Raw genomic sequence first — 15,204 nt, 5'->3', positions numbered from 1 at the left:
CTCATGTCCTTCTTCTTGTTCTCAAATCACGCCTGTTGCATAATCACCTTATTTGTATCACTTCCATAAGCTGTAGCAAACAAATGACTCTTCAAAAGTTTTAAAAATTGGTCAGGATCTACAGTTCTTATTTTCATAGGAAGCTTATTCCACAACATTGGCTCTGCAATTGAAAAGTAGCTTCTACTTGTCTTTTCAAAATGCATTTTCCTCAAAGCTAGAATTGTCAAATGAGATGGTTCAGACCCAAGTGAGCAGATGACAAATAATGTGCAGAGTCAGTTTTTTTTAATGCAGTGTGAATCAAAAATAATATTTTAAAATTCTCTTCTCAGCAGCTAGTGCAAATCACGCAACACTGGTGTAATATGCTGAAAGTGTGAACATCTGGAAATGAGCTGGGCTGCAGCATCAAACATATAAATGGCGAGTGACCGACTCACTCGCAAATGCGCAGTAGAGACTTCCCTCTCTGTCCCGCCCCCGCGTCAATACGTGATGACGGGGGGGGGGCGGGACAGAGAGGGAAACTGCGCCGCCGAGGTTGCTACCGCTCCCCCCCCCCACTCGGAGTCGCTGCCGCCACCCCTCCACCTGGCCCGGGCCCTCTCTTCCCTTCTGAACTTACACATCCATTCGCCGAACGCAGCAACGCACATCAGCTGAGCTGCCGTGAGCCTTTCCTTCTTTGCCTGTGGCCCCACCCTCCTGTGACGTAACGTCAGCGAGGGCGGGACACAGGCAGAGAAGGAAGGGGCAGCTCAGCTGATGTGCGTTGCTGCGTTCGGTGAATGGATGTGTAAGTTCAGAAGTGAAGAGAGGACCCGGGCCAGGTGGAGGGGTGGCGGCGGCGGCGACTTCGATGGGGGGGAGCGGTGGCGACTTCACGGGGGGGAGGGGAGCGGTGGTGACCGCGGGGGGGGGGGGGGAGGAAAACCTCAATACCAGCCCGTTTTTACGGGCTCAACAGCTAGTTTTAAATAACCTGCTTTGCACATAATTTTGAAATGGGTAGACCTAATTACAAAGGTTTACAATAATAAAGTCTACTTAAAACAAGACTCTATACTACAGAATGAAAATCAGACATTGATAAATGAGATTTCAATTTGCCTAGCATTCTAAGCTTTAAAAAGAAGCTTTTATAACCTGATAAATTTGTGACTTAAAAGCCAGTTTGGAATCAAGGATGACACCTAGACTACAAGCTTGATTTGAAATATGTATCTCATGGTCATTCAAATGTATTGTAGTTTGGTACAATTTCATCATAAATCTTCCCAATCAGGACTTCTGTCTTATTCACATTTAACACAAATTTATTTTCTTTCATCCAATCTGCAATTTCTCTAAAAACAGAGTTACATGATTTCCGATCTCCAAAACAGATGTCTTGCTGCCTATCACTCAATAAAGATTTAAACCACTTTAAAGAGCTATTGAATTTTTGGTGATCCACAATCTGTTCATTAACACTAACAGTAAAAGTCAGAAGGGTTGGAAGAGGTAAATGCCTTACTAACAGAGCGGTGATTGGTTTCCTTTTAGAATGCCAGCTGTGTCATCTATGGGCAGAAGGAGCTGAAGGAGTTTCTTACAAGTCTGTGGTCATCCATTCGAAGAGAGGTAATGTTGGCATGGGCCATGTAGGAACAGCACAGGGAAGATGTTACCCAGACCAAGATTCTCCTCCTTAATAAATGTGCATTCAAGTTTAGTATACAGTCAAGTGGCGATAGTGAGTGTTCTTTACAACAGTTTTCACTGCAAGGGCAGCTTTCAAAGGCATTTCTGTGGTTAAAAAGGAAATTCTTTCACATTTGTCCCTACAAGGAAAAGGGGCAGAACTGGGTCAGACTTGGAGTAGTAAGTGCAGGGATTAAAAAAGCAAAACAAAAAAATCCCTGCTGCATCAGCCGCTGTAGGATTTTCAGAGGGAAATTCCACAGTATATTACCCGTTGAAAATTGGCCTGCAAGTGTCACAGGCAGTCTGAAAATGGCCCCATATATCTGCAAGATCTTTGAATTTAATTTTTTTTAAATGCTCAGTGATTGCGTTTCCTACTAGTGATATTCAAGAAATGTTAGTCTTGAATAGAAGGCTCACCTTTTCACTGCTGCCTTTGGCTCCTAGCCGCTACTCATTGCCCTCCTCCTCCCCTGTTCCTCTTTACCCTGTAATTCCCTTGCTCATAATGTCTTGTCTGTCTGTTTTACCTAGATTGTAAGCTCTTTGAGCAGGGACTGTCTCTCTATGTCAAATGTTCAGCACTGCGTGCGTCTGGTAGCGCTATATAAATGCTATTAGTAGTAGTAGTAGCAGGGGCGTCGCTGCTATGGGGCCACGGGGGCCAGGGCCCCCGTAGATTTGGCCCTGGACCCCCCTACCGTCGACCCCCCCCCACCCGCTCGCTTGCCGTCGCCTACCTGGGCTGGCGGGGACCCCATCCCCCGCCAGCCGAAGTCTTCTTCCTTCCTTTCAGGTTTCTGAGTCTGACGTCCTGCACATACAGCATACAGGATGTCAGACTCAGAAACCTGAAAGGAAGGAAGAAGACTTCGGCTGGTGGGGGATGGGGTCCCCGCCAGCCCAGGTAGGCAACGGCGAGCGGGCGGGGGGGTCGAGAGGGTCGGCTGGGGGGGGATGTTGGTGATGATGATGATGGCGGCACCGGGGGGGGGCTAAAATGTGCCCCCTCACCTCGGCTCTGGCCCCCCCTACCGCTGAAAGTCAGATCCGCCCCTGAGTAGTAGTAGTAGCCATATGGGTATATTTATCTCTTAAATTGGTCATTTGGGGGGGGGGGGGGGGGGCAATACTACAACAGGGCATTTCCATTTAGGAGCCCCCGAAGAACTGCAGTGAGAGCTTATTCCATAGTGGCATCTTGGTGCTTAGGCTCTATTATAGAATACTAGCATGACCCAGCATTGCAGTCCTTAACATTTACTCGCCCACATTTACATCAGCTATAGAACTGGCATAATTACAGGCACATGAATGTGACAGAGACACACGAGGCTAACAGTATTTTGTGAATTACGATGTGAGTATGAACCCTACCTGTGTCCTGCCTATGCACACACCCCCTTGCATTTAAGCACTGTACCACTTGGACGCATAGTTGCTAGTTTTCTATACATTTACACATGCAAGGGGTGCATAGATTTGAGTGCCTCTATTATAGAATTGCCCTTTTTATCACAATCTAGTTATTCAGTCAGTAACACGGGTATTGGGTACTGTGTGAGTCCATTCCACAAGTTGCTCATGTCTAATTCTACCAGGGCTATAGCTAATAATGGACAAGAGGAACAGACATTCAGGATTCAAAACCCCTGGGGAGGAGGAATGAAAAAAATAACTGAAATGCAAGTGAGAACTAGCCACGGATGAAAAGCCAGAAAGAGAACCGTTCTCTTCTTATCAAGGGTGATGATGAAGAGGGGAGTGTAAAGAACTGGGTATCTGAGTGTAAGGGGGCATAAGGTGAAAGATGGGATTGGCACAAATATGCTTTCTTGCCCAGTCAGCAATATACTTCATTACAGCTCTGCATGCCACTGTTTAACCCAGCCTGAACACCCTACATGAAAAATGTATACACAGAGTTTCCAGGGTCAGCTCAAGGGATAGTGGTGTCCTGAGCCAAGTTGCTTTGGTGGCACCCCCCCCCCCCCTCATTGCATTATTTCCAGTGCCCCCATCTCATTGCTTGTGGCACCCCTCCCTCCCCAATGGCATCTCTCCTTGCCTTGGGTCAGCTTCTCCCCCCCCCCCACACACACACCAGTCTAGTCTCTTTCCCTCTTCTCCTGGGTCCACCTCTCTCACTCCCCCATGGTCTTATAAAGTTTACATTGTTTGTCTTAGCCATGACAGCAGCAGTATGACAGGCTGCCTTTGACCACCCTCTGGGTCTTCCCTATACTGTATCTCACCCACAGCAAACTGCACCAGAGGTGGCAGGGCTCAACAGAGGGAAGACCCATGGTCTGGCCTAAGGCAGCTTAGTCATGCTGCTGCTGGCAACCAACTTAAACTTTACAGGATTGCAGGGGAGTAAAAGAGGTGATGAAGCAGTGCTAGACCCATGGGGGGGAGTGGGGAAAAAAGAGAAAGGGAGAGACCAGACTGGGGTGGGGAGAAGAAAAGGCTTAACCCAGTGGTTCCCAAACCTGATCCTGGAGGCACCCTAGCCAGTTAGGTTTCTGGGATATCCACAATGAATATTCATGCCAGTCAGGTTTCTAGGCTATCCACAATGAATATTCATCGTGGATATCCCAGAAACCTAACTGGCACTGAACAGGGATTGCTGATGATTTTTCAATCAATGTCTTTAACATACTAATATCTCATAGGAACACAGTTTCCATTATGTAGTTTCACACTATTCCAGAACCTGTGGGATAGTTGTGTCCATCAACAAGCAGGTAGTAGAGATAAAGAACTGCAAACTGAGCTGAGACATACCTCTCTTGGCATCCAGCCCAGCTTCTCAGTATTTTCTGCCTCCAGCAGGTAGGTGGACACACTTTTTAGCCTCTGCTTCTGAGTGTTTTCCTCCTGGAACCCAGTTGAGCTTTATGGGTGGCTTAAGTCTGCAGAGTCATATCTGGAGGTCTTCAGATCCCTGTCTCTGGTGGCTGCTAATTTATTTCTTCCCTCTCTTCACCTCTCCCCTGTTTCCTGTGGAGCCCTCCTTTTCCAGCACAACAACCTTAAAAGAAAAAGAAATAAAAAAGGAAAAGGAAAGAGGTTTGCTGGAGAGTGTGGCACGTAAGACTTGTGGAGACTGCAAACTTAGAGGGAGCAGCCAGCAATGGTAAAGTACAACTAAAGTTTGACTCAGTACCGCTTAGAGGGTTGCCGCTGCAAGTTCTATTTAGTGCAGAGGAGGATCCTGACTCACCGCTTGGAACACATCGTGCTGCTCTTGTGACAGGGTGATTAGCGACTCCCAGGGAGGCAGTTAATCAGTGTTCCTGCTATGGGACCTGCCTGCTGGCATCTGGGTGTTGCAGTGTGTGCAAGCCAGGAATTTCGCAGGACGTGGAAGAAATGATTGGCAGCAGCACATCTTTGGATTTGACGCAACATCTGAATATGCCAGGGTCATCGGGCTCTGTGGCAGGGCAGGTGCCCAGTTTGATGTAGGAAAATACGGGAGTGGGTGCCATTTTGTCTAGGGTTACCATATGTCAGGATTTACCCGGACATGTCCTCTTTTTGAGGACGTGTCCGGGCGGGTTTTGCCAGTCCGCCCATTTGTCCGGATTTCTGGACAAACAGGCGGGCGGTGGGCCTATCCTAGCCTCCCCTTCCCTTACTTACTATCTACTGCCCTGGTGGTCTAGTGACCTCTTCAGTATAGGAAAGAGCCCCCTCTTTCCTGCCTGGAGCGCTGCCCTTGCCCTGCATCCTGTTGCTGTGTGACGGTCTCGGGATTCAAAATGGCCACCGAGAGTTGAAGCGGCCTCACGAGACTTCAACTCTCGGTGGCCATTTTGAATCCCGAGACCATCACAGTAACAGGATGCAGGGCAAGGGCAGCGCCCCGAGCAGGAAAGAGGGGGCTCTTTCCTGCCCCGAAGAGGTCACTAGACCACCAGGGCAGTAGATAGTAAGGGGAGGTGACCGGGGGGGGGCATGGGAGGGGAATATGTGACCTGGGGGGAGGGAAATATGTGACGTGGCGGGGTGAGAGCGAGAAAGGGCGGGGCGAGGATGTGAAAGTGGTGTGGGCGGGGCAGGGGCACGACATGTGTCCTCTTTTTCAGAGAACAAAACATGGTAACCCTAATTTTGTCAGACCGACTGGCAGTGAGGAGCAACTTCTGGCTGATCACACTCAGAGTACAGCGGTCATTTTACAGCCTCAGGGCTCAACAGAGCATTCAGCTGCATTGGGATCTTTGTTTTCTCCAGAGTTTTTTATTGCTCTTACACCAGGCCTATTTACTGAAGCAGGGGCAGTTAGATTGCTGCAAGGTGCTTCAGTTTGTCGCCCCACTCCTAAAAGATCTCGTGTAGACCTCCGAGAGGGGCAGATGAAGGTATCTTTGCTTCACCCTCCTTATCTGATATGACCTCGGTCTATTCAGAGGAGCAATCATTGAGAGCTCCCTCCTGAGGAGGAGGAAGATCCAAAAGTACTGAGGTTGTTTCGTAAAGAAGAGCTCAGTACTCTTATTTCTTTGGCACTGGTGGTGCTTTCCATTGAGGAGCCTTCTGCTTCATCAAAGGTTCCATTTTCATTGATCATGAGGGGGCTTAGAGGTCCTTCTAAGGCCTTCCTGATGCATCTGGACATTCAGGGCCTGATTACAGCAGAATAGGTCTCACCAGATGCGGGTCTCAGATTGGGAAGTCATGGCTTACCTCTACCCGTTAGTTCTGTAGGAGAAAGAGAAATTACAGCTTCCCAGAATGGATGCCCTGGTTGTGATGGTAACTAAGAAGACCACCTTGCTGGTGGTAGGGGGCATTGCCCTAAAAGATCTACAGGATAGGAAGCTAGGAGGCTCGCTGAAGCAAGCCTTTGAAGTGGCCTCTTTGGGCCTTCAAGCGACAGTGTTCAGCAAGTTCATGACAAGAGTGTGCTTGAAATGCCATCAGCAGTCAAGCAAAATAACGGTCAGCTGCAAGCGGGATTGGCCTGCTTGGCGGATGCTATTTATGATATGTTATGGGTTACGACTCACAGTATGTCTTTGTCACTGCATGTTGGTAACTCTGGTTGTGGCATTGGACAGCGGATGCAGCATCAAGTTCACGTCTAGTTAAACTGCCCTTTTGGACAAGTGGCTATTTGAAGAAGTAATTTGGTGAAAGAACTGGGGGAAACTAAGCCACAGCAGTTGGTTGAGGATAAGCCGAAAGCCTCTAGTCATCCGGATCTCGACTTTGAGACAATAGATGGTACCGGCTTGGTCGTCGGCAATGTGGTCAGATGTCCCACTTTCAGGGATGTCAGTCTTTCGTGTGGACAGGAAGTCCCTCATCTCTCTGCTAGAGTGCGCAATGCCTCCAGAGCTTTGCAGTGATGTGAGGCTGGAGGAGGAGTGGGCCAAAATCACACCAGACCAATGGGTTTTGAATATTCTTACAGAAGGTTACCAGTTGGAGTTCTCCCACCTGGTCACTCCTCTCTTCTTGTAGCCTCCTTGTCGAAAGGGAACCAAAACGGTCAAGGTTCAGGCTACCGTAGATTCCTTGCTGACATTCCAGGCCATTGTTCCAGTTCCCCAGGCCAAACAGGAACAAGGCAGGTATTCTGTCTACTTCATTGTCCCCAAGAAGGAAGGCACCTTTCATCTGGTCTTAAGATCTCAAATGTCTGAATTTCTGCCTCCGAGTGTCCCGCTTTCACATAGAGACTGTAAGAGCAGTCACTCGATCTCAAGGAGGCCTACTTGCATATACCCATATGCAGCTGCATCAGAGATGTTTCTACGTATTGTGGTGTTAGGCTTTTACTTCCACTTCAGGACTTTGCCCTTCGGTCTTGCCGTGGCTTGAAGAACGTTTACCAAGGTTATGGTGGTGGCGGCGGCGGCAGCATCCTTCGGCACCAGGGAATCAGAGTTCACCCGTATCACGATGACTGGCTCATTCGTGCATCATCCTATTCGGACAGTGTGGCGGCAATAGACAAAGTTGTCCATCTTCTGCAGTCGTTGGGTTGGGTGATCAATTTCAAGAAAAGCAGACTTGTAACTCCATCGTAGACGCTAAAGTATCTGGGTGTTTGATTCAGCACAGGAAAGGATCTTCCTCATGGAGCGCAGGAGGTTGAAGCTGGTTCAACAGATTCATCTTCTCCTCAGTCAAGGCAGGCCCAGGGTGGGACTACTTCCAGATTCTGGGGTCAGTGTTGCTGGCAAGGGCTCATATGCGGTAATTAAAGGAGTCTCTTCTCAGCCATTGGTCTCTGGTGTCACAGAAGAAGTATGACCTTCATCTTCTTTGGATGCTGGTTGCCAGACAGAGTATGCAGTGGTGGTTGCCACCCAGGAGGAACTTGACCGTCAGAGCTCTCTTTATGGTAACACAATGGGAGGTGGTGATAATGAAGGCTAGCAAGTTGGGTTGGGGAGCTCATTACAAGTTCCATCTGGCACAGGGCACCTGGACAGAACAGAAGTCTTAGTGGTCGATAAATCGCTTGGAGCGCAGGACAGTGAGGAATGCCTTATGCAACTTTGCTCCCTTTCTGGCGGGGGCCCTGGTCTGAGTTTTTTTTTTGGGGGGGGTGGCTTATATCAGTAAGCAGAACGGTACGCACAGTTATCCGATGGCAATGGAAGCGGCCTCCCTCATAAGTTGGACAGAGAAAAATCTCTGCTTGTCAGCAGCTCACATCACAGGGTTCTGGAATATGGATACAGATTTTCCCAGCAGGCACTTTTTGGACCTAGGAGAATAGGAACTATCCAGTCAGGGGTTTCAGCTTATAGTGGACCTATGGGTTTCTCCACTTCTGGACTTGATGACGATGAAAGGAATGCCATAGTACCCAACTTCTTTAGCTGTCGGAAAGAACGGGACTCATTGGGGATCGATGACCCACTACAGCCCTGGCCGGAGACACATGTACTGTATGTCTTCCCTCTTTGGCCCATGGTAGGCCGCAAGTTCTGGTGCTCATGGAGGATCCATGCGCCTTAGGTCTTATGGCTTGGCCATTGAAAGGGCTCAGTTGAGATGAAAAGGTTACTTTGATTCAGTCATTGCTACCTTACTTCAGGCTTTGAAACGCTCTACATCCATGGCATATGTGATGGTGTGGAGGACATTCGAGGGTTGGTATTCTAAGCACAGACTTTCTCCTTTCTCTGCTCAGATCGTGCACATCGTAGCATTTCTCCAGGCAGGTCTTCAGAAAGGATTGGCTTTGGGTTCTCTAAAAGTTCAGGTTGCAGCTTTGACCTGTTTCAGGGGCCGACCATAGAAGACGTCTCTTGCTGCTCACCCGGATATCGTTTGATTCTTGCAGGGAGTGGGCTGCTTGCAGCCTCGCTTTTGTATGCCATGTCCAGAGTGGAACCTTAATTTAGTCCTTTGGGCTGTTCAGAAGCCTCCTTTTTAGCCAGAAGGCCTCCTTGAAAGATCTTATGCTAAAGACAGCATTCTTGGTGGCTCTTGCATAGTGTTTTGGAGCTTCAGGCTGTCTCTTGTCATGAACCCTTTCTTTGTTTTTTTGCAGGCGGGGGGTCTCTCTGCACACGGTTCCTTCCTTTCTTCTGAAAATGATATCAGCATTTCATCTTGATCAATCTGTGGATCTTCTGTCTGTTCACAGAGAGGACGCAGGGGCTCAGTATTCTTCCTCGACACTTATCGATGTGCGTAGGTATCTCATTAGATATCTGGAAGTCACGAATGAGTTTCGCAAATCGGATAAGCTGTTTGTGCTTTTTGGTAAACAGAGGCTTGGCCTCATGGCTTCCAAGCTCACAATTGCTAGATGGCTGCCACGTCGGCTTATTTGCTTGCGGGGAAGCAGGCTCCTCAGGCTTTGTGGGCTCGTTCTATGAAGCGTACAGCGACATCCTTGGTGGAGACTACCTTACTGTCTCCCATGGATATTTGCAAGGCGGTGACGTGGTCAACACCGCATACCTTTACCAAGCACTACAGGGTGGATGTTCTGGTGCATTGAGAAGCCAGTTTTGGGGTTTCAGTTCTCAGGGTGGCAGCGCCAGGATCCCCCACCCTCTTTCGGGATTGCTTTTGAACATCCCACAGGTTCTGGAATAGTGGAAAACTACATAATAAAAGGAGAAATTAGATCTTACTGGATCATTTTCTTTCCTTTAGTCCTTTCCACTATTTTAGAGGCCTGCCCAAGGTTTCTGAAATGTTTAGTCGGTGTGAAGTAATAGGTCAAATAATGACTGTCACCTTGTATGATGCTTCTTATGTTCTTATAGGTTATCTCTTGTTCTGTACAAGTTGTCCACTGATGAGAGAGCTCCACACAATTTTGCTTGTCTGGTTAGGTTACGGAGTTGTTTAAGGTTGTTGTGCTTATTCTGAGTTTCTCCTTACTGCTTGTCTACATAAATACTGAGGAGCTGGACTGGATGCCAAGAGAGAAAGATATTTCTCAGCTCAGTTTTCAGTTCTCTATTTCCACCTGCTGATTGATGGACACAACTATCCCACAAGTTCTGGAATAGTGTGAAGGACAAATGGAAAGAAAATTCAGGTAAGACCTAATTTTTCCATATGTCATCAGATAAGATTCTTTGGCCCATCTAATCTTATCCTCAAATTAAAAAATGTTAGTTTGACCATTTTTCAACTATTACTGCTGAACTACAAACTGGTGAAAAGACTTGATTATAATGTTAACAAAAGTGATGTCAGTGCAACCCTAAACTGCTGTGATAAAGGGGAAGGTCTGCTCTAGTCACTTGGTTGGGTAAGTGACCTCCAGGGGTGTATTTTGTTCTCTCTGATGTCTCTTTCACCCTTGACTGTTCTTCCACTTTGTGATAGGTGTTTCAGACAGCGAGTGAGAAGATTGAAACAGAGGGCTTATCTGTCCTGCATACTCTATGTCAGTCGCTGTCTCGTTCAGTGGTTGGCTCAGATGGAGAGGATGTGTTGGACTCTTTCTTGAGCTGTGTTCTACGGGGTAAATTCCTTATGGTTCTATGTATTAAGGGGGTTTAAACCCTGTACCATAGGAGTCATCTTTTCAAAATGATTGGGGGTGCTGAACTTGGCACACACTACCATGTCTGTGAAAAAGAAAATAAAGTACGACAGGATCATAGGCACAACTGGCCAGGCCGTATTTAGATGTAGAGTATAGCAGGTAGCGCACACACTGGGGGAGGACTCATGGCTAAAAGAAGAGCTAGGGAAGCTCTGAATGTGTCATCAGTCTGTCTTCCTTCTCGACCCCAACTCATCTCCACCAATTTATTCCACCTCACTTTTCTTCTTCTTCTCCTCTCATCCCCCACCCCAACCCACAGCCCATCTATACCAGTCATATCCCTTCCAGTCCAGCCTGGCCTATCCGTACCACTTACACTCAGGCAGGATGATTGTTTTATTTCTGTGAAAAAGGAAAACGATGTTCCTCTCCATTTCCTTCAAAGTTCCCTCTGCTCCCCCATGTCCCTTCAATAAAATAACTTACTTATCTTGGTGACCACAGGGCTGGAGGATAATGGCAAAATATCAGCTATTCCCCACCCTTGCCCCAGCCCAGCTGTCACAGAAATCTTTACTAAACTTAAACAGTGTCCAAACCTTTGTATCCTCTGTCTCAGCTTATTATTGGTCTTCTCTTATGCTTCCTTTCTGCCTTCGTGTTCTTTGTCTTTTATGAATTCTTTTCCAGTCGTCTTCTCATTTCTTTCATTTCTCCTTACTCCATGTGTTTGTCTCTCCATAGCCTTTCTCTATAACTTCTCTCATCTCTCTTCTTTCTACTGTTACCCCCTCATGCCGCTCCTCATCCCTTTTCTTGTCTTTGTCTCTTCCCTCTATCATGACCTGTTTCAGCCCCTCATTTCCTGATACCACACAGATACACTCCATCTCTTTCAGCTCCTCTTCTTCTTCTGCATCTTATGTCCCCTCTGCCTGCTCTTCCTCTCTCCCAGATCATGTCTACTTCTCCCAGCTCTGTTCCCCATTACAGCCCATGCTCTCCCTCTGAGCTCATGTCACCCTCACAACCTGTTTTCTTCTCTACTCACACAGCTCCACTCCCAGTTGCTGTCTGCATCACTCAGCCTCTCTTCCCTTTAGAGCTTTGAGTCACTTCTAGCTCTTTACAGCAATATTCTCTCTCCCAGCCAGTAACCACTTTCAGTGCCCTTCATCCCTTTGTAACTCCCTCTATTCCTTCTCACAACTTTACTCCCAGCCTCTCTTCCCCTTACAATTACTTTCTGCCTCTTCCAGCCCTTCACAGCAGAATTCTCTCTCCCTGTCAGAACCCTCTTTCCATCTCCTTCACCCTTTCCTAGACCTCTGTATTCCTCTCCCTACGGCTCCACTCCCAGCGCATTCCCCATCACCCAGCCCCTCACCCATTTACATCTCCTTTGTTTCTCCCAGCCTTTCTCTCCTAGGCAGTAACCCCTTTTAATTTGCTTACCCCTTTCTATTCTTCTCCCTAAAGCTCCACTCTCAGCCTTTCCCCATCACCCAGCCTCTATTCCTCTTACAGCACTTCATAGCAGAATTCTCTCAATGATCCATAGCTTCTTTCAGTTGTGATTATGGGGCTAGAGAGAGATAGCATGCACTGATCTTGCCATTAACAGGATAAATAATTTGGTTTTCTGTGTATATTTATGTAGTTACAAAATTATATTTTACTTTTCAAATTAATAATTTAGTTTACACTTCTGCCCAACCATCAGAGTATTTCAAGCAAAGGAATATGACTGCTAATTCATATTCCAATTGTTTCTTGTTGCATGACAAGTTTGATTTGATTAATAATGTTCCACTTTTGGCCTTCTCTCAATATCTCTATTTCAGACTGTAAACACCATCTTTGTGAGCCGGATATGAAATTAGTATGGCCAAGCACCAAACTCCTTCAAGCTGCAGCTGGTGCCTCCTACAGGTCATGCTATAAAATCACCACAAACGTACTGCCACTTCTGCTGGAGCAGTACAACAAGCACACTCAGGTGAGAGTGGGGAGTGGATTGGGGGGGGGGGATCTCTGAGAGACAGGGAGGTTATAAAATGAGACTTGTCCATGGAGCTGCTGGGATCTGCTGTTATATACATCCCATTGCACAGTACACAGGTCAGAATGCTTTTTTTGTATGCACAGTCACTAGGTCATGTCCGCCTCTGTCTAGGAAAGAACCGATAGATACTAATAACACAAATCCTTCAGTCTCTGGTATATAAAATATAATACTAAATATCCAAACCAGGACACAAAGTTGCCACACTCAAAAATTATTCAGACACAAATTCAAAGCAACGGTTACCAGAAAAATATCAATACGTTTTTTTTTTTTTTTTTCCAAAAGATTTTTTAATGATTACCCTCAGAATTTTCCACTCAATGCTGCAAATGATAACATCACTGCCTGGTGGTTCAGCACTTCGTTCATCGGGTAATTCTTTTTATGTGAATATTTTTTGTGCTGGTCAGGTGATGTTATCATTTGCAGCATTGAGTGGAAAATTCTGAGGGTAATCATAAAAAAATCTTTAAAAAAAAACCGTATTGATATTTTTCTGGTAACCATTGCTGTGAATTTGTGTTTGAATAATTTTTGAGTGTGGCAATTTTGTGTCCTGGTTTGGATATTTAGGAAACATCCGAGCCATATGCTAAGAGGGTGACACTTGGGGCCCAGTCAGGGAGTGGCACTGTATGCTAAGGAACTACTGAGAGTACTGCATACTAGCTGGAGTAGAGGAGTAGCCTAGTAGAAGAGCAGGTTAAGAAACCTGGAAGCAAGGGTCCACTGATTTTTCTTGGGCAAGCAACCCCCTCTGTTGCCCCAGGTACCAGCTTAGTTGTAAGCCCTCTAGGGCAGAGACCTGCCTACTGCATGTGAATTGTAACCTGCCTTGAGTTTGGATTGCAGTGGTTGCTGATATTCCAACAGTGGGCGTAAATACACAGTGGGGGGTCAGTGCTTTTATTTTGAAGCTCTTCAGTGGCTTTCAGTCACAGTAATGGTCAATAGTTTCCTTTTATAATAAGAAGAGGGGTGTTGGGCAGCACTTAAAGGAGTCCATACTTATTCCAAGTAATTTCCATTAAGTAGCTTCCTCAGCAGTATTTTTTGTAGGAAAACAGGTATAATGCCCAGCTGGAAGTGGTGTTGGCATACTCAGCAGATGCTATTTATGGCATGTTATGGGTTATGGCCCGCATTATGTCTTTGGCTGTCATGGCACATCATCAACTCTGGTTGCAGCATTGGGCAGCAGATGCAGCGTCAAAGTCTTGTCTACTTAAACTGCCATTTCGGGGCAAGTGGCTGTTTGGAGAAGGTTACTAACTTGGTAAAAGAATTGGGGGAATCTAAGCCACAGTGGTTGGTGGAGGATAAGCGGAAAGCCTCTGGTCATCCTTCTTCAGGGAATTTGAGACAGCAGATGCTACCGGCCTGGTTGTTAACGGTATGGTCAGAAGTCCTGCTTTCAGGTATGCCAGTCTTCCTTTTGTGCAGACAGGAAGTGATCCTCTTAGCTAGAGCACCCAGTGCCTCCACAGCTTTGCAATGAATTGAGGCTGGTTCATTCTTCTCTTCCTCCAGTGGGAGGACACCTGCAGGAGTTTCGGGAGGAGTGGTCTAAAATCATGTCAGACTAGTGGTTCTGGATAATCTTACAGAAGGTTATAAGTTGGAATTCTGTTGCCCAGTCGCTCCTCTCTTCTTGCAGTCTTCTTGTCAAAAGGGGAACAAAGGAGGTTGATGCCACCATAGTTTCCTTGCTGGTGCTCCGGGCCATTGTTGCTGTTCCCCAGGCCGAACAATGAGAAGGCACATACTCCTTTCCATTATCTCAAAGAAGGAAGGCACCTTTTTTCTGGTCTTAGATCTCAAAGGTCTAAACCGCTGCCTTTGAGTGGAAACACTAAGGGCAGTCATAGCCTCGGTTCAAGCAGGAGAAATTCTCTCCACCCTCTATCTCAAGGAGGCCTACTTGCATATACCCATACGGCCGCTGTATCAGAGGTTTCCACGTTTTGCGGTGCTGAGCCATCACTTCCGGTTCAGAGCTTTGCCCTTCGGACTTGCCTCATCACCAAGAATGTTTACCAGGGTTATGGTAGTGGTGGTGGCCTTCCTTCTGCGCCAGGGAATCAGAGTTCACCCATATCTTGATGGCTGGCTGGCTTATTCATGTGTTGTCCTACTCAGACAGCATGGCGACGATGGACAAAGTTGTCCATCTTTTGCCGTCATTGGGTTGGGTGTTAAATTTTGAGAAGAGCACACTAACTCCATTGCAGACGCTGGAGTATCTGGGCATTCTATTCGACACAACAAGGCAAAGGATCTTTCTCACAAAAATGCAGGAGGTTGAAGCTGGTTCAACAGATTCATTGTCTTCCCAGTCAAGGCAGGCCCAGGGTCTGGGACTACATCTAGGTTCTGGTGTCAATGATGGTAATGATGGAAGTGGTGCCATAGGCAAGGGCTCATATGTGGCCATTACAGGAGTCTCTTTCCAGCCCTT

General features: G+C 47.0%; 1 protein-coding gene across 1 annotated transcript in view; it reads left to right on the top strand.

Annotated features, from left to right (window-relative positions):
* The window catches only part of MMS19 (MMS19 homolog, cytosolic iron-sulfur assembly component), a 150,702-nt gene that overhangs the window by 68,340 nt on the left and 67,158 nt on the right, over positions 1-15,204 (top strand). The window contains exons 11-13 of the mRNA XM_030202895.1: positions 1,549-1,626; positions 10,513-10,651; positions 12,523-12,677. Coding sequence (XP_030058755.1) covers positions 1,549-1,626; positions 10,513-10,651; positions 12,523-12,677 — 372 coding nt within the window. The remainder of the gene's footprint in view (positions 1-1,548; positions 1,627-10,512; positions 10,652-12,522; positions 12,678-15,204) is intronic.

This window comes from Microcaecilia unicolor, chromosome 5 (assembly GCF_901765095.1).
Source record: "Microcaecilia unicolor chromosome 5, aMicUni1.1, whole genome shotgun sequence".
Lineage (NCBI taxonomy): Eukaryota > Metazoa > Chordata > Amphibia > Gymnophiona > Siphonopidae > Microcaecilia > Microcaecilia unicolor.
Note: the sequence above shows the minus strand (reverse complement) of the source record. Positions and strands in the feature narration are given on the sequence as shown.